This window comes from Poecilia reticulata, chromosome 7 (assembly GCF_904066995.2).
Source record: "Poecilia reticulata chromosome 7, P_reticulata-male-v2, whole genome shotgun sequence".
NCBI classification, from domain to species: Eukaryota; Metazoa; Chordata; class Actinopteri; order Cyprinodontiformes; family Poeciliidae; genus Poecilia; species Poecilia reticulata.
Window position 1 is genome coordinate 10,821,366 of NC_088836.1, and position 19,084 is coordinate 10,840,449.

A 19,084-nucleotide genomic window follows, 5' to 3' on the forward strand; every position below is an offset into this window, starting at 1 on the left:
TCAAGACAGACACAATCACTGAGATCTGATAATTGAAAATAATAACTTGAAGGGGCAACAGTTTCTTGCCTTTTAAGCGGGTACATTTTAAAAGGTCATCAATGAAATAAAGTCACACTCTAAGATGAAAATATACGTATTTATCCTAGAGCCTTTTGTTTGGCCCTCTTCCTGTGTGAAGCACCTGGAACACCGACAGACAGCGTTTGGTCTGCGGCATGGCTGGTTTATCAGCACCGTCCTGGCTGCCGCTGTGGAACAAAAACGATAAGCAGTGAAGACCAAAAAGGCGTGGAAGGAGTTGTCACCAACCACACAGCCAAATGTTGACGACAATACGGTCAGTAGGGGGGATACGATGCACGCAAACTCAGTTTATAGTCAACAGTATTCTGGACACAAACCTGCGCGAGGAAAGGAAGTGCTATTCCTCAAAACTCAAACGAGACAAGAAAATGAGAATAGACAGGACAGGGTTGGATGTTTATTATTTTGTATGTATTGAATGGCGTTTGTGACTCAAGATTATCTTCATTTGCTTCCCCACACACACACACACACACACACACACGCTCAGGCGCGCGCGCACTCTCTCACGCAGACATACACACAGAAATCCCACCAGAGAGACAAACAGATACTCCGAAAGCCCTTAAAACATAAAACTCTTTTCACACAATTTCAACCTCATACAGTGTTTCAGCCAACCTCTGACACAAAATGTAAACATATGCGCACTCTGAACGGAGTGCCAACCACAAGTAAACTTGTTAGATACCAAACATATGTTTATAGTGCTAAATGTGGATTTTTTGCACTCTCTAGTGACGGCTTATGGTACTATTATTATACCGTCCAGATTTTACAAATGTGTTTTTCGTTTTTCCATTAGGAAAAAAATAAGTTCAGATTTTTTTTTTTTCAAGTAGAGATATAAAGTCAAAGCCTGTGCTGTTTTCTAACTCTCAGTGGAGACATTTAAGTACAAACAACTTGAACTTCTGATTATAAGTAATACTTGAGTTTATTTGTGCATGAAACAGACTGACTAAAGTAGCTTATTTGTATTCTTTATTTTATACTGTTACCAAGCAACAGTTAGGCATCTGTTTCTAAGCAGACCCCTTTTGTGAATTTATTATTGCACAAAATGTGAAGCTTGGAGAGGCCTCACTATCCGGCCTCATTTACTGCAATTAACACCTCCTTCTTACTTTTTCTACCCATGTTTTAGACTCTCCACTTCTCCCATTTCTTTCTTTCATTTTATACAAGTATAATGATTCAAGTGCTTTGTCTGTGTTGTATTTTATTTTAAACCATGCCTCCCTTTTTCTTGCCTCTGTTCAAATCTGGATTCCACGTAAACTTTTCGATTGCAATACTTTCTACTAAACCCAGCTATTGTGTCGAATTTGACCTCTCGTACAGGAAGTCGCTGTTTTTCTCTAGCGCTGGTTTAACAATACTGTCATCAAAACACTTCAGCTTTTTTTTTTCCCCCATTCATAGCCAAAACTGAAGTTTAGCTTGAAAAGCTGTGCAGACTTCAGGTTTTAGTCAAACACGCCACAAACGACAACTCTGTGACGCAGATGTCTTAGTGTTTGGCAACAACCGACCAAAGAAATTTAGCAAAACAACCTTTTTCAACCAATTTTTCTAAGCATCTCAGGAGTCCTCCGTCGGCTGTACAAACGATCTCCATTTATCCAACCTGCTCAGCTTTGTTTCTCTCCGACCTACTCCCTCCCGTCTCCCCCTTTTTTTCCCATCCCTCTCTCTGATGGGCACAAGACACCAAACACATGGAAAAACGTATTCAGGGTTCCTCTCTGGCCCTGCTACAGAATGGATTTGGCACACGATGATCGACGCCTCGCTCCGGTGATATCACTTGAGCCCCTCGTCTGTGGTTTTGAACATGAGGATGGCGTTGGAGATCTTGAGGGCGGGTCCCAGTTTGATGCTCATTATCTTAACGATGTCGGTCTGGGTGAGCAGCAGCAAAGCTTCCCCGTCAATCATCTGGAGAAACACGGGCAGAAGTTAACGACAGGTTTCGTTTACCGACAGTAGAGATCGGTGCGTCTTTTTTTTTTTTTATCATTTGGAGGTTGTACCTCCTCTTTGAAGAGACGAGCCTGTTCTTCGCAGCCAATCAAATTCTGGACGAACCTGAAGACCTGCAGAGAACCACCGAAGACGTTCCGAACGATCAAAACAGAGACAGTAACGACTCCATGAGAAGAAAGGTGAGCTGTGACGTTTGCCGACCTCATCGACACCCCATGCTGCCACCTGGCTGGCATGGATGCCCTGAACGCCCGGCAGCAGCTTACAGTGCTGCTCCCAGCAGAGAGACAGAGTCCGGTCGGACTGACCGGTCAGAGCCGACATGAACAGAGACGGGTACACTCCCTCTGAGGACATGTCTGGACAAAAAGAACAGGAAATGGACTGGGGACTAAAACAAGCTACGTGGGTTAAAAAAATGGCTCAACAGGAACAAGGTTAAAGATTTCAAAAATAAACATAAATCCTTTGACAAAAGGAAAAATGCTGTCTTTGGTTTATCCCCCCCAGAAATGCCCCCTGTTCTGGTGTCTAATTAATTCAGTTTTAGAGACATCTGTCCAATGATATTGTTCATCTTACACGTAGAAACAACAGACAAATCCTTACTCTGGTAGTCCCTCTGCTGGTTCTTTCTGTATTTGGGCGGACGGCCAATCCTTAAAACAAGAAAATATCTTTGTGACACTCGAAGAAAACTTTCAGTCATTAGAAGCACACACACACATTTATGTATACGGGTTTCTACCTGCCACGGTAATGAGTTTTCTTAGTCCTCTGGCCGATGAAGAGGTTTCTCTTGCACTCAGAGTCCGACAGGTCGGCCTTTAGCCTTCCCTGGTTGCGCTCGGCCAACGGGCAGCCGGATATGCAGTGATGGGCCGTGAACCGACCGGTCACGTGACCTGAACCATCACAACCCGGGGTTGGGCACTTCCTGTTTCAAAGACAGAACCCCAAATGAAAATCTGCATCCAGGGCAGTTAAAGGACTTGCTACATAAATTACTGTTTTGTTTTTTTTTCATCATTTCAGTTTCCACATCTAGACACTTAATGTTTGGTTATGAATACATTTTTTATATGTTGACATTTTTAGATTTTACAATAGAAAGAAATGGTTCAAGTGTTGGATATAAATATAATAAATATATTTATGCTTCAATTTTAATTAGTAGCATTCAAACAAATCAAATCTTACTTTTATCAGCTCAACAATTTGCTCTAGATTCTTTTTTTTTTTTTTTTTTACAGTGATGCGTTGTTATGCTTCAGCTCAAAGCAAACAGTGCTTAAAATGTTTTTTATATATCAGTAGATGAGCAGGTTAGCTAATTTCTGACCTATTGTGGAAACTGTACTTGTTGGTTCTGGGGTGGCTGATGGGTTTGCAAGGGACCGTGGTGGGGTAGGTGTTCTGACCCATAGCAGGAGGCTCTCTCACACCTAAATGTTTACAAAAGAAAAACATGGTGAACAACCACATAAACAGTCAACAAACATGGTATTATCCTAAATCCTGTAAAGATCAATTTGCATCATTGCAGAGTTCTACTGTCTTTGCCTTTTTTTTTTAACTTCTAAATGTTTCAGGTCATCAATTTAATATCCTAAAAACAGAAGCTGGGTGAAAACAAAATGCAGTTTTCACATGTGGAAAAAGTAAATCTAAACATACTAACTGGTAATGTATGAGACCTCGCAATAAGGTATTTACGTCACTGAGGAGGAGTTTTGGCTCACTCTGTTTTCCAGATTTGGGTTAATTCAGTCACGTAGCAGGACTCTGGATGACCTTCTTAGGTCACATTAATCCAAACCACGTCTCACTTAAGATCATGAACCAATAGCTGAACTTTCTGCTTCAGGGTTTTCTTCTTTAAAGTTTCAGTTACTGCAGCAAAGCAACTCCAGTTCAACACTGTCCTCACCGTGTTAAACCGTCTTCAACGTGTCCCTTTATCTAAAATGCTTCAGTTAGTTTTCACCAACTGTTCCATAGTTTTTCTATGTGCAGATAACAGCTCTCACTGTAGCTCACTGCAGACTCTGAGCCTTAGAAACGGCTTTGTAACACTTCCCAAAGCGACGATCTAAATAACTTTGTTTCTCATCCATGACTGAAACCTTATGTGTTGCTTTTGAGATGTTTTGGTCTGCTTCATCTTGTCAGACAGGCTATTTTTAATTTGCATCTTTACTTTACAAGTCTGGCTGTAATCAAACATAAACTTAAGACTTAAAAAGGAGAAGCGGTTTGGAATGCTATTTCTCTTAATAAATGTAGTCGTAATTTGAGAAATACTTTTTGTATTATCTTTACCTAATTCCCTCAAATAAGCATTTAAGAGGCAAAAAGAAAAACGTGAAAAGCAAAGAAATCTGGAAGGATACAGTACTAGATAGAAACGAACAAGCTTTCAAAGCAACGCAGTCATAAGTTCCTGTTGTTACCATGCGGCTGCTGACTTTTAGCGTCGCGAGGAGGAACTTTCAGAGGGTGGCCAGTCGCTTCGCACCACCCTGCTGGGTGGATGTCTGGGTGATCTGAGTCCATCCACTCGTCGTAGACGTGACTCCAACCATCATAATGCACCTGGGAAAGGAGAAACCAACAGAGGTGAAGTCATGAGACAAACATTCAAAACGAGCCTGAAGCGTCGACTGCAAAATGTGACGTCAAATAGATTGCTTATAAAATCACACAGACGCACTACTCAGACGAAGAGTGCTACCTTAATGCGATGAGTCTCCACATCTTCCACTGTGGCCACTCTGATCAGACCAGGACTTCTCTTGTCCACGGCCTCCAGTTTCATCTGAGGCTGGAAGCTGTGAGGCGGCCTCTGCAAAACGAGCAAACTTACAGCAAACATGTCAAACGTATTCTAAAAAGTAGAAGAATAAAAAACAATAAGAAAAACAGTTGTTGTTTTTGTTAATATTCTCACCACTTTAAAGGCGTCGGCAGCCACAGCCTTGGAGCCGGTCTCCTCCAGGTACCGAGACCAGGAAAACTGTCCGGGATCGGGGTAATCTGGTGCAGCAGAAAACACTTTTTATGGTGTGAATATGTACTTTTCACTTCCTGCAAACAACAACTGTTCAACAATTGCGAACAAAGCATGTCCAAAGTTCATATTAAGACGTCATGATATTTTAACTAGAACTTCTTACAGCATACATGGGGAGGGGGGGGAGACATAAGAAAATAATGTCTAGATGTAAAACGGATTTAAACCACATTTTCAGAAATCAGATCAGGTGCTTCATATATGAAAGTAAAAGGTGGACAAAAACAATGCAAAGAACATGAAGGATGGATAGATGTGGTTATTTTGGGTATTTGAAAATAAATGTAATTATTACTGGTAATATTGTGCTGGTCACCTTGGGGCGGCGTTAGTGGAAGGTTCCTCTCCTGACACCAACCAACGGGATGGATGTACGGGCTGCTGGCATCACACCTGCACAGGTTAAAATCAGAAAAAAATTAATAATAAGTTGCTAGTGTAAGAGAAGGAATTGTACTTTAAAAAATGATTCACTGGTATTGCATAACCAAACAGAAGACAAAAAGGCCAAAATGACCAGCAGAGTCCAAGAGCTCACCAGTAGTCGTACGTATCATCCCAGTTGTCAAAATGAACCAGGAAACGGTCGTCGACTACGTCCGTGACGGTTGCCACGCAGATGAGTGAGGGATTCATCCGGTCGACGGCTTCCAGCTTCATTCCTGTCTCAAAACCGCACTTTACATCCATCTGAGCAATGAGGGCAAAGAACAAGAAGGTAAGTGTTGTTCAACTTACAGACAAACACGTCGCGATTAACTAAGACAAATTAAAAACAGTAAAGTAAGGGCTTTTGATATAGAGATTTCTTTCTTATTTCAAGCAACACAAAATGCATAACAAAAACAGAATTCAGTTTCCTGGTGCTGAACCTGTCGGCTCCTGGTGCTTGCGCAGCAGGAATCATACTGTGGAGAGGCACTTACCCTCCCAGGACTGGCAAAAAGTTCTTTGGGAGCAACTTGAGCTTTAGTCATCCTCAGATAGTTGGTCCATGTGAACTCCTCCTCCTTACAACCTGCAGAAGCAACAGGGTGACGGGGACCTTTAGAGGTAGTTATCCTGTTTTTGTTTACTCGGTAGCATGGCACTGCTTCTTTATACAAATTACTATAAAACATTATTTTTATACATTTAAGTTGAAGGAATGGACAAGTACCAACATAGAAATATCAGCTACTGCTTTGCTAGCACTCACACAAAAGTATATTTATTCTCTGCCTTTAATTACTGAAAAAAAAAATCCTTATGTATTCATTTCAGTACATTTTTTTTCTTATTTTTTTATTAGTTGTGTAAACCCCAAATATGGCTCCGAAAGAAAAGAATAAATATCGACAGAAGGCTGCACATTTTGGCTAACCGTTTGAAAAAATAAGGAAAGATTTCTTTTACAACTGAATTGTTTGGTAAAAATACAAAAGAAACCAAAAAAAAAATAAAAAATGGGGAGTGAAATTTCTGTGACCCTTTGTTTCGGTGGACTGGTAAGGTTTACAGACGCCGTGACCTCTGACCTTTTGGAGTGTGCAGCTTGTGTCCCGTGCTCTCGCACCAGCCTGCCGGGTGGATGTCGGGAGAGTTGGCGTTCACCCAGAAGTCGTGGCAGTCAGAGTAACCGTCAAAATGGAGCCGCAGCCGGTAACCGCACACCTGCAGCGCGACACACACGTTAGAGCGGCAAAAACCCGGAGGAGGCCGCCTGACCCCATCCTGCTCTGACCGCTCCGCGAATGAGCCGCGATTTATTAATCAATGTTTGCTCATCGTGGTCTTTGTGAGCGACAGACTGAATGTACGGTTGCACACGTGGCTCACCTCAGCCACGGTCAGGACAAAGTACATGGAAGGATGCTGCGGGTCGATGCCTTCCAGCTTCATCCCCTGCTTGAAGCCGTTCTTCACAGTGGGGACGCTCTGCGCCTGAACAGCACAGATAAAAGATATACAGATGAAGATTAAATTGTTGGTTCCTCTGAAAAGAAAAAGCACAGAAACCCTTAAATATGTTTTTATCTCACGTGGAACGCTTTAGAAAGATGCAACTTGCCCCCCTTTATCGGAAGGAGGGGAAAAATCGGAACAATCCCATTTAAAAAAAACGCATCTAAAGCATTTTAATGATTGTGAGTTAATGTTTCTAGGAGATTTGGATTAGAAATCCTTGACTTTCTGTTTCTCAATGCTTGAAATAAGAGACGATTCAGAGGTAAAATTTCTCCACTCTGTCGACCGCTCGGCTGGAAGAGGAACAAAAATATCTTTCCATCAGACACAATGAAGGGGACAGAGAAGGAAGCGAAGAAAAGTCTCTGCAATCTTCTGTCATTTTAAACGTCAAACTTTTTCAAATTCTTACATTTAACACTAAAGTTCTTCTTATGTCTGGCACATTTGGGTTTTAATATCAATTTCATTCAACCAACAAATTTATTTCTGAAAGGGAATCATACATAAAATGTTAAAAGATTATTCATTTTCTAAAAACAACAAAAAAACTGAAAATGTTTTCATTTATTCCCACTGATATTTTGTTGATTTATCTTTAGTGATGACCTCAAACTCCTGTGTATGTAAAAGTCTTTACCTGCAGAACTAAAACTCAACTTTCATAACTTTACATCAAACCAGAGGCAGTTTCTCAAGAAACATCAACTATGAACACTATGTTTATTCAAGCTGATTGTTTTGGAGGGATTTATTTAATATGCTGTTTTTAATATGCATTTTGATGTGACTTAGAACTATAAGTGTTATAGTTCAAGGCACTTAACAATAGTTTATACTTTTTTCTATACAACTAAAGTCATAAAAATAAAGAAACAAAATTGACTGCTGCAGAACTGCAGGACAGAGTGACTCAGATTGGATTACATTAGATGCTATCTACACGCCAGCTGGTTGTTTAGCAGCTGCAGGGTAAGAACTCTGCATCGTCCTTGTCCAAACACACACATATGGACACACACTTACACACACCAGGACATTTAAAAACAGACTAAAAACACAAAATGCAAACCCATTCTCTTTAAAAAAATAAACCCCCTCAAACCAAAGAGAAATATGACATAAGATAAATCTAAAAGGTAAATATTTTTCCTCTATTTCCTCTTAATCTTGGATGATTTGTTGTGTTATATTTATGCTATTAAAAGAAAAGGAAGGATACCTCATGGAAGAGCTTGTTGGGAGCAGCAACAGATTTGGTTTCCTCCAGATACTGAGTCCAGGTCCATTGTTCAGTTTTACTGTCTCCACCTTCTCGAAACAATCAGAGTATTTCTTTATGAGATGCAGCTCTGAAGCTTTTGTTAAAGGAATAAAATGAAACTACAGACAGAGAAGAATAATAGATATAATTAAATATTGACTGGAATGGAAGAAGGCCGAAAAAGCGAAGGAGTCGGCTCTAAAAATCTTGAGATTAACAAATTATTATCCGTTATTTTATTCATCACATCACTTTGCAAATTTAAAACTTAAATCCAGCATTTTCAAGAATGGGAAAAGGAAACAATAACCTCCTCTGATGAGTCGACCATCTGCTTTAGAATAATCCATCTTCTCATCCTAGAAAATATGTTTGAAATGAATTAAACACAGAAATTCTCTTATAGAAAAAAAAAAGATATTTTATCTGAAAGAACATCTTGAAACTGAAACCTATCAAATCCCACAAGAAGCAGCAGCTTCACACTAAATGAAGAGAAAATAGAGCGAAGTGCCGTCCCACCGTTCCCTCCATGTCGGAGTCTTCCTCGGACGGACTCAAGTACTCCTTCCTCTTCCTCTTCCTCATGGGTTTCAGGTGGTCTGGGTTCAGGGAGGAGACCCTCCCACCTGCAGGCACCTTCTCCACGCTGACGCTTCTCCTAAGTCAAATGAGAAATGCGATGCAAAAACGATCTCACTTCTCATCAGGAAACGAAATGAAGCCGCAATGAGTTGCGCTGTTTTGTATTGAATTCAAATTTGACCAAAATGTGCTGAACTCATTAATCGAATGCGATGCACTGAAAGAAAATTCTTTTGAACTGAATGTCTTTGGTTGATTTGAACTGATTTAACTGTGTTAAAATGAAGTAAATTTGATTAAATATGAATTTGACTCATGAGACCAGAATTAACTGAGTTGAATTTGCTTGCACATAAAAAACATCTCAAAGTTTGTTTTGTAAGCATACTTGTCCGAGACGGGGTCCCTGCGGAGCTCCTCCGCGTAGCTCCTTTGTGCTCTTGGATCGTGGTTCTGTTGCCCCGGCCCCACCTGGGCCTCGGGTTTGACAGGAACCAGCCTTTCTGGCTCCACGGCAGCAGCAGTGGCGGCGGCAGCGGCTCTCACGGTACCGACAGGGACAGATACTTCTAGGGCTGAGAGGAATTAAAAATTTATATTTAGTTCACGGAAAACCGCATTTGTCTTGTCACAGCCGAACGACGTTGTGGGCATGCAGCTGCAGCCTCTTGACATCTCCACAGGAGCTCTGCTGCAGCTCGTGTAATTGTTGCTCATCTGCGCTCCATTCAGTGCGCGCACTGAAGGATCACTGAATGGAGAAAGTATTATACGTATGCAGGAAGTAGCAGTGTGTCGGTGTAACCGGTCCGGCAGCAAAATGAAATAAACTTAGCAGTATTTAACGCTGCTTGGTTCAGTGACATAACCCCATGTTTAAATTATACCTGAGTGAAGTTGGCCCCCCCACCTTCTTCAATTCAGACAAAATTGGTGTCAAACGTTAGTGCTACGTTTGTGTTGGTTTGTGCAGCAAAAATTTTCGTTTCTGCCGCTAACATTTTAAAGATATAAAGAAATGTTTCTAGAGGTCATCCAAGGTCAACCACCCCCCCACCTTCTTCAAATCAGACAAAATGGGTGTCAATCAACTCGGCTACGTTTGTGCTGGTTTGTGCAGCCAAATCTTTTGTTTGTGCTGCTTTGGCTTTGAAGATATTAATGGAAGTGTAAAGGGCAAAAGGTCAACCAGCCCCTCAACCTTTATGAAATCCAACTTTCTTTATATCTTTAAAATGATAGTGGCACAAACAACATATTTTGCTGCACAAACCAGCACAAATGTAGCACTAACGTTTGACACAAATTTTGTTTGATTCTTCATTCATAAGAGGCCTTTTAATGGTTCTATTCTAATTGTAAAATATCTTTTTGAGCATTTATGTCAAAAATGCTGAGTTTGCACTCTGGATTAGTCTAAAATAATTAAGGGTTTCCGTTATTGTTAGCACAGCCAAATATTTACTGTTTCCATACTTCCTATACACATATATATATATATATATATATATATATATATATATATATATATATATATATATATATATATATATATATATATATATATATATATATATATATATTTATCCTAATTTAAATCCTGGTTGTAATATGTAATATCTGGGACATTTTTATTTTGTTGCGGTGTAAAAAGTGAAGCGTTTTCATTAAAATGCTATTTTTTGTCTTTGTTTCCAGTGGTTTGGTGACTCTACCTGGTTTGTCCGGCGGGCTTTCTGTCTCGATGGATCGTCCAGAAGTCCCTGCTGCTGGGTCGGTGGGGCCGCTGGTGGCCCCTGGGGTTATCAGAGTGCTCAGAGTGCCTACATCGCTCACGCAGAACTGCAACATGCACAGAAGAGGGCCCGTTTGTGAAAATGAGTCAGACTTTCGGCCTCTGAGGCAGTCACAGGATGTGTAAAACTATGTCTGATATAATTCTGGCTCTTTCTGCTCCACAAAAAGATTCGATGAATCTCATTATGTAGAAAAGCAACTAACTAAACATGTAGGAGAAGCTGCTTTTATTAACACAACTCCCTAAAAGCTAACATGTGCCGGTCCTTCTCTGTTTCTCTGCACACTGAACACTTCAAAGCATCAGACCAGAAACAGGATCTCACCTTGAGGTTGCTACTGGGCAGAATGGCCATCCCCTCCTTCCACTCGAGGACATGGACGATGCTACAAGCCCCCCCAACCTGTGCTGTCAGGGTGGGAGCCGCTATCTCATTTGGTCTGCTGCCTTTACCTGGGTTTGCCACGGCGAGGGCTTGAGTCAGTTCCACTTTCTGGTGACCAGGAGGAGCTGCAGGAAACACAACGCACATCCCTTGTAAGTGCGTCGTTTCTTAACGAAAGAAACCGTTTGATGTCAGGTCAGAAAAAGGAATATCTCTATTAGCTAAGATATAGATAATTACATCATGTGACATAAATGTAAATTTACAAAACCTGGGACGCAACCATGTAAACTCAATTTACAGACCACACTATCAAGACCTCTATCAATTACTCTCAAAATGCAATCTTCTTTCCTGAAGATTCATTTTTCCGTTCATCTCTGTTCGCCATGTGAAAACAAAAATAAAACTCTGTTCATTTTACATGACAAACAGGTATAATTTAAATCGACTTTAACTTTATTTCATATATTTTCAGTAACAACAGTATTAGTCCAACTGGTCTAATAATGCATTTCCAAGCCAATCTAATTATGAAAACGTTACCTAAAACAGTAGATTACAATGCTGTAGGAAAGTAGACATCTAATAGATGTTTTCTTCTTTTTATTGTTGTTGCTTAATTATCCTGAAATGTTTCAGATTATCAACAATTCAGATGAATCAGAAACTTGTAATAAGTGTTTTAAATCGCTGTGGAGGATTTTTATTTTTTTATTTTTTTGCCCACTCTTCTTTGCAGAATTGCCTAAATTCAGCCACGCTGAATAGTCTGCGTCGGGTCACACCACCACATCTAAGGTCCAGACTTTGTCTAGGCCACTTCATTTTAGGAGATGATTTGAAATGGAGTTCGGATCAACCTGTTGTTACATAACTTAAACGGGCTTGATTTTAAAACAGAAACTGACACCTAAAATATGTGACAAAGTGTTATTGTTTCTGGATATGGATAAAAAATTAAAAATAAATCAACTTGCTATTTTAGGGAGGAAGGTGGACGTGATCAGTGAAACTAAACAGATCCAAAAGGGATCTACTGACCTTGTTAACTGCCCGGTTCTAAAACTGCAACAAGAAGCATCTTGGGCCTATTGGTCTGCTTTGTTTTGTAGTCAGGGACATTTTTTTTTCTGAATTATTTGCAATATAAATACAAATTGACTTATTTAAATGTAGCAATAAAAAGCCCCAAGTTCCGAGGAGATTGTTTCAAGAGCTTTTCACAAACTGAAGGAAGTGCTGGTGGTGGCTAATGCTGCGTTTTCCTTTAACATTTTCCATAAAATGGTTGTTGTGCTTCTTTAACAATGTAAGAACCAAGCAGCATAATTTAGCTGAACTAAAACACTAATTGCAGCTTATTAACGTGTCATTATACCTGGCAACAGGAGAGCTGTGGTGGTGGCGTGGGGCATGGCTCGTGCTTTCTTGGTGACATTGTCGCAGATGAGGATGGTCTCGCCAGCAGGGGAGGGCGACGGGTCAGTGGTTGTGCCGTCAGCTTCTTTGGATTGAGCGTCCATGTTTACTTTGCCACTCATATTGATGGCTCCCTGTTTCCTTTGTTGGACCGCTGGAAAGCCAATAAACAAAAAAAAAAAAAGTGTTAAAAGACTAAGAGGTTTACATTGACTTGCAAATTTGTTTATTTTTTTATTCTGAAAAAGTTTCAAAGTACTCAGGTTTCCAAAGGTTCAGTCCGATTGGAAATCTCTAAGAATCAGACTCCAAGTCCTTTGTGGTAATGGATTGAGCTGCAGGGTAATAATTTTACCTAACCATATCACTGATCCATTAACTGTGTTCTTTGGTTCACGCGATGTTGTTTGTCCACTAATGTTCCCAAACAAGTCTCAAAAAACCTCGCAGAGCAAATCTGTCTCATTACACACAACTAGGCGACTTCTGAAGTGAGTTGGCTTCACTGGATTGCATTTAGGGGCATCAGAGCAAAAAAAGGGCTGCATTCAAATTCATGCCACACTTTTTAGATTTATATGAAACATGCCTTAGGGATAATTTTCCTTACACTTCACAAATTATCCACTGCTTTATGTTGGGTCTTTGTCAAATTTTTTTAAAAGGTCAAGGAGTATTGATATGGAATATCATGTTTAACCAAAAGAAACTATATCATTTTTGTTCCCTGTTTTACTTTTTAAGGGTTTGTTGATCTTAATCCATGTAACAGACTGTCTAAAGATTGGGTTAGATTTGATGCCAAAACTGTCTTTGAATGGTAGCCTGTTTACAGAAGCAACATTTATTACAAAATAAAAATTAGCCCAGAAATAACGGTTCAATAAAAATAAATAAATAAAAATAGCATAGTGAAACGCTGAATTTACTTTCATAAAAATACAAAACAGCTACGGCCATAATGACTTCTTCCAAACAACCATCCATTACATCCAATGAAATAAGGCAACAATGGTGACACGCCAATATTTACGCACAAGCTTTCAAGTTCACACACACACATAGACAAAAATACAGCATTTCAGTTAAAATGGCGGAGGTTCTGAAATCCACAAACCAAAAAATTGTGGAAAACCAAAACACTAAGTCCTTTAAAACCCACAATTACATACAAAAAAAGAACCTATCAATTTCGCCATAAGCATCTATAATGAATTAGTATTATCTTACCCATACAACGTTAAGCATGTCGGACACCGTAGTAACAAAAATGCAGCAGCCTAGTTTTATTATTTTAAAGACTACGTCTTCAGCGGTAATTAATCAGATAATTGTTTTTCCCCCTTACATCGAAAAGGCTTCTGGTTGAATACATCCATACCGTAAAAAAAGGATGTACCGAATGGACATTTTAAAAATAAAAAAAGCAAGCACACAAACCGGAGCCTGTTCTAAAGAGGCGAGGTGAATAGTATCTCCTTGTCCGCTTTAAAATAGTTATAAATGTGAAAGTAAAGGCGTTGGCAACATTTAGGAAACTGACATTTGGCTTACCAGCGCTGCTTTCCTGCGGCTCCGGGGCTCAATTTGCGCATGCGTGCAGCTACCACACAGTAGCTGATCGCTTATTTATTTTCCTAACGACAGAAGGACTTCTTTAGCAAGCACTCCATTTTTAACACTTCAGTGAACATATTCGGGTTTATCAAGTAAACTGCATACCAGTTTGGATAGTCTATGATTTTTAAATAGACATTTGATCATAGAACAGGATATTTTCACAGCCAGAGCCACTTTCAAGACAGACCACTTATATAATTAGCACGATATAGGTCACGTCAATACTGCAGTCAATCCTTTTTTTTTTCAATAAAGCACGTCACATGTTCTTTTTAAGATCTTTAATTGAACATACAATTTAAAAAACATTTCATTTAGTCATTGAGGGGGGAAATAAAATTGTTGGGACAAAAATGCCGATGCTGAATTCAGCTCGTCATTTCGACACCAACAAAAATGCACAATATCTGAATTCAATTGTTTTAACCTGAATCACACCTCAAACCAGGGGGGAAAGAAAGGAACAAGCGTAAAAAAAATTAACCTGAATAATAGGGCAGTAACCGAAGCAGCTATTGTCAGGAAAGTATATCAGCATTATTGTCTACTCTCTCTCAATTTAACCATTGCCTCAATATCTCTAAGAATTTAGGGGAAATGCATCCAAGCACAGCTTATGAACAATTTTATTTTTTCAAAAAAGATAACCCAACTACAACGCAAGTTGTTCAAAAGTACAACAAACTTTTCACAATGCAATTAGTAAGTTTAATAGTACACGCTCTTCTGTCCTCCCGCAAAAAAAAAAAAAAAAATGTAAAGGCCCATAAAAGAAAAAAAAAAACTGCATCAGTATCAACAATTCACTCATAACTGTGCACTTCATAAAACTTAAAACAAAAAAAAGTCCTCATATAATCTGGGGAAAGTAAGAAAACGGCAAATTTACTGGTAACAGTGACCAAAGAATATTAACGTTGTTCGTACAAAGCCAGAAAAGACTATTGAAAACAGACTTAAAATAATAATAATAAAAATTATCTGTGGGCTAGAAAATGAGTCAAGCGGAAGACTACTCAAAACTTAGGATCAGAAATCCTCTTTTACATAGGCAGGTTTCCAAAAACAGCCCTGACAATGTGCATTTATTGATGGCATGTCAAAACAGCACACTCTGAAGAGAAAAGGTAAGGAAGCAGAAGCCTGTGACACTGCTCGTTATTTACAGCATTATAATAAAACACAAAAAAAGGAAAAAAAAAAAAGAGGGGGAAAACATTTTCCACATCTAATCTTGAGAGGCTGATCTAGATCGTGAACGAGACCTTGAGCGGGAGACTGAGCGGGACACTGAGCGCTTCTCTCTGGATTTAGATCGGCGTTCGTCTTCCTGTGGGGACGGGGAGCGGGACGCTGATTTGGTGGTGCGCTCCTCTTTCCCGTTCTCTACAGGGGAAGCTGAACGGCTGCGGGACTTCTTGTTGTTGTCTTCACGAGCACCAACATCCATCTCCTTGGATCTGCTACGAGAATCCCGCTCCGACTTGACCTTAGAGCGGCTCTTGGAGCGGGACTTTGATTTTCGGTCGGCTGAACGGGAACGAGATTTCTGTGAGCGCGAGCGAGATTTGGACTTGTGGGACCCAGAACGAGATCTATTGGTGCGAGAGCGTGATTTCCGTTCTCCCGACTTGGAACGAGACTTCCTCTCAGACCTCGAGCGAGAATGATGCCTTCTCTTGTTGCTACGGGAACGAGACCTAATGGGTCGAAAAATTATTTTGGTGACGTTTTGTAGATTTGCCCAGATTGACAAAAACAAAAACTCTTACAGCCGACTCAAAACATTTCAATCTGAACTCACCTGGAGTGAGATCTGGAGCGACTCCTGGAGCTCCTGTGGCTTCTGCTGCGGGAGCGGCGGCGACTTCGAGATCTGATGACAGAAGAGGAATCAAACACATGACATCTCAAGTGAAGTTTTTTTATTTATTTATTTGAAATCAGAAGCTTGTTTTCCAGAGGAAAAAATTAGCTTTTTAAATCCATGAGTAATCCCACCTGGAGCGGCTGCCAGAGTAAGACCTTCGTTTGCGGGGTTTGTCCTCCACCAATCGAATCTTTCGCCCGTTGATGTCTGTGCCGTCTAACTTGTCTATGGCCCGTTTCATGTCAGAGTGAGTCCGGAACTCTATCACCCCTTCGTTGGTCCGCTCCTTGTGGGCGTCGGCATACGTCACCTCGCCTGCCTGACGCATGAAGTCCTTCACGAGACAGAAACAAATGTACAGAAACGAGGTGCTTAGAGTTTCAGCATTCAACGTTTGACGAAGTAAATGAGGAGGGATAAAAAAAGAAAAAGCAGCTTACCTTGAGGTCCTGCCAGCTGCAGCGGCTCGACAGGTTTTCCACAATGAGGCGGTACTCTGTACGGACTGGAGGTCCATACTTGTCCCTTCCAGAGCGGCTCCTGCTGCTGCTGCTGCTGCTGTAACCACTACCTTTAGAGACGACAGCACACACAAACATGCTTTAGAACGAACTAAAAGTGATACGGTCAAGAAAACTACTGGTCTGGACTACCAACAGAAAACAGGCCAGATCAAACTGGGGAATATATTCAAATAGGAGTCCCTCAGATCCCTATCTCCTTCACAGATCTTCAGTTAAGAGATTTTAACAGCCACTGCAAAGACTCTTTAAAAGTCTGTAGCATTCATATTATAAAGATGCTTGCTGCTGCAAAGAACACCACTGATTCTAGTACCAGCAAAGCAATGGCTTTTAACTAAACTGTATATCTTATAGAAATGCTTTGGCTGGACAGTGATGTTCTTTCAGACCCTCTGAACCCTGTAACAAAAAGAGAGGAGGCATCCACATGGTGTTTAGTCATGGAGGCTGGCGAATTCAATAGAGTCTAAATGGTACAGTGACTTTTCTAAGCATTTCAAACTGGTACCTTGCCAGATGCTAGTCTGGTGCACCCTTCTTCCCAGTTTTGCACTTACATATTTTCTTTAGATTGTAAGTTGTTCAACTACAGCCGATCCAGTCATGTTTGCGGTCAACATAGAAACCAATGGCAATCCTCACCATCACCCCTGGTCTATTGGCAAAAGGCTGCTGTCATCATGGCTTCCGGTTAGGTCAGCCAAGGATCAAGGGGGCAAAGGTCACACACACATTGTAAGGTGAAAGCCAAGGCCAAACGGGACAGGCAGTCATCTTAGCCAGTCATCTTTAGCCTCAATGGACTCTCAGCCTCAGCCCGCAGCTGGACTCTTTCAAATTGAAACATCAAGGACTTTTGTTAATGTTTAATATATAGAAAAATATAGAGAAATGCCAAAGTTAGCAAATACACAAATTAACGAAAAAGTGTTAGTTAAGTCCTAACCTCAGAGCACAATGTACACTTGCTATATTGGTTTAAATAATGTAAATATGAAGTAAATGAGTCAAAGAAATATTAGAATTTTAACTTACAAAATGGATTCTGTTTACACTATGAAGAGCACTATGGATCACCATACACCCTGACCTGCAGTTATTTGCTCGTTCCCATCAAGGAACCGCTGTTTAATGCAGGGCGGCCCATGATCAGGGGGAGCAAAAACTCACAGGTCAGCGACTATTAATGAAACTGAAAACAACTTTAGAGTGGGGTGGGATTTGAACTAAATAAAAGAAGAGCCAAAGAAAACTGTAATATGACCACAGATGAGTTTGGGGAAAAACAAAGTATTTCGTTTAGTCAAACTACTGCTTACATATGTGAAGAAACTAACTTTAAAAACTACAAATAGCTTTAGATATTTTTTTAAGAAAAGCATGCACAAAATGTGTGTATCCGAGGGCTTTTAATCAAGATTATTTACCATGGAGAAAACATAAAATTAACAAATACGAGTCAACCAGACAACAAATGTTCAACAAATTTAATTGATTTATAGCTAAAAACGCTTCTCTTCGTACTCTATACTGCAACCTCACCCTGAAGGGAAGGGGGAAAGAGAATATGATCTAAAAGATGGCACTTACTGCGCCCTCCGCCCCAGTAACCCCCTCCGTAGCTATCTCGGTCTCGCCGTGGGCCCCGAGCATGCTCAACGATCACTCGCTCTCCGCACAAATCCTTTCCGTTCAGCTCATACACGGCATCGTCGGCATCCCGGTTGTCTTCAAACTCCACGAATCCATACCTGCAGGAAAGAATACGGTTCAACGTTAGGCCAGAGAACAACACTCCATCAAATAAAAGCAATTCATTCAATTGGTCGACCGCTTGGTTAGCCAAGCGGCTAGCTCGGCTAGCTAGGCCCACGCTAGCTCTCCAATGTAGAAAATACAAAGCCGCCATGTTGGCCATGCGACATTTGCTACACGGAGTCGAAAATCAGTCAATAAACTTAAGTTTAGCGATGTATTTTTGGTCAAAATCAGCACATAACCTTCTACGAAGCTAAATTTACCAACTGAAACAAAGAAATTTCGAATTACAGCATTAACATTTCCTGCACTTACGTCGTTCAACATCAGCGGTTCCAAAGCTACGAGCAACGTTCGCATATTCAGCCAAAACTCACCCATTTTTCAAGTCGATTTCCATTAGTTTTCCATATCCGCTGAAAAATCGCTGAATGTCCTTTTCGCGGACGTGATAACTTAGACGTCCAATGTAGACTCGAGGCATGTTTATTTGCTATTTCAGCCAACGCTGTTCTAGACTGTTCCTCCTAACAACTCCAAGCGTTGATTCAGTTGCGTCAGTCGCAACCTCCGTTACGACGGTTTCGCTCGAGGCCAAAGCCAGCCAATTAGAGTGAAGCTAAAGACTCGTACTTCCTGTACGGCATTTTCAAAGTAAATGACCAGATTTTTCCCCCGATGTATTAGGTAGAAATGTATTCGATTCTCTCATTTTACACTGTTAAATGTTTATAAAAAGTGTTTCTTGCAGTGAATTTTCAA

The 19,084-nt window shown here is 40.5% G+C and overlaps 2 protein-coding genes across 9 annotated transcripts; both read right to left on the minus strand.

Annotated features, from left to right (window-relative positions):
- Positions 1-471: 471 nt before the first annotated feature.
- On the minus strand, positions 472-14,348 carry l3mbtl1 (L3MBTL histone methyl-lysine binding protein 1). 8 transcript variants are annotated; one of them, XM_008414856.3, is made up of 22 exons: positions 14,105-14,348; positions 12,510-12,704; positions 11,069-11,253; positions 10,661-10,787; positions 9,334-9,520; positions 8,883-9,021; positions 8,671-8,719; positions 8,319-8,407; positions 6,968-7,072; positions 6,667-6,802; positions 6,076-6,167; positions 5,688-5,839; positions 5,445-5,542; positions 5,027-5,130; positions 4,811-4,921; positions 4,530-4,671; positions 3,419-3,521; positions 2,825-3,013; positions 2,686-2,735; positions 2,278-2,435; positions 2,124-2,186; positions 472-2,028 (listed from the first exon to the last, which is right to left on the minus strand). In XM_008414856.3, exons 2-22 carry the CDS (start codon positions 12,670-12,672, stop codon positions 1,894-1,896), a joined length of 2,577 nt encoding a protein of 858 aa, XP_008413078.1. In that variant the 5' UTR covers positions 12,673-12,704; positions 14,105-14,348; the 3' UTR covers positions 472-1,893. The 8 variants fall into 8 exon arrangements, with proteins under 8 accessions (XP_008413078.1, XP_008413079.1, XP_081464983.1 ...); XM_008414857.3 differs by having other exon boundaries at positions 14,094-14,348; XM_081608857.1 differs by lacking the exon at positions 14,105-14,348 and adding an exon at positions 13,991-14,082.
- Positions 14,349-14,436: 88 nt separating this feature from the next.
- Positions 14,437-18,901, minus strand: LOC103468026 (uncharacterized). The gene is made up of 6 exons (XM_008414858.2): positions 18,700-18,901; positions 18,155-18,315; positions 16,481-16,611; positions 16,172-16,374; positions 15,975-16,046; positions 14,437-15,870 (listed from the first exon to the last, which is right to left on the minus strand). The coding sequence occupies exons 1-6, from the start codon at positions 18,804-18,806 to the stop codon at positions 15,399-15,401; spliced, it is 1,146 nt and encodes a 381-aa protein (XP_008413080.1). The 5' UTR covers positions 18,807-18,901; the 3' UTR covers positions 14,437-15,398.
- Between the last annotated feature and the right edge of the window lie 183 nt (positions 18,902-19,084).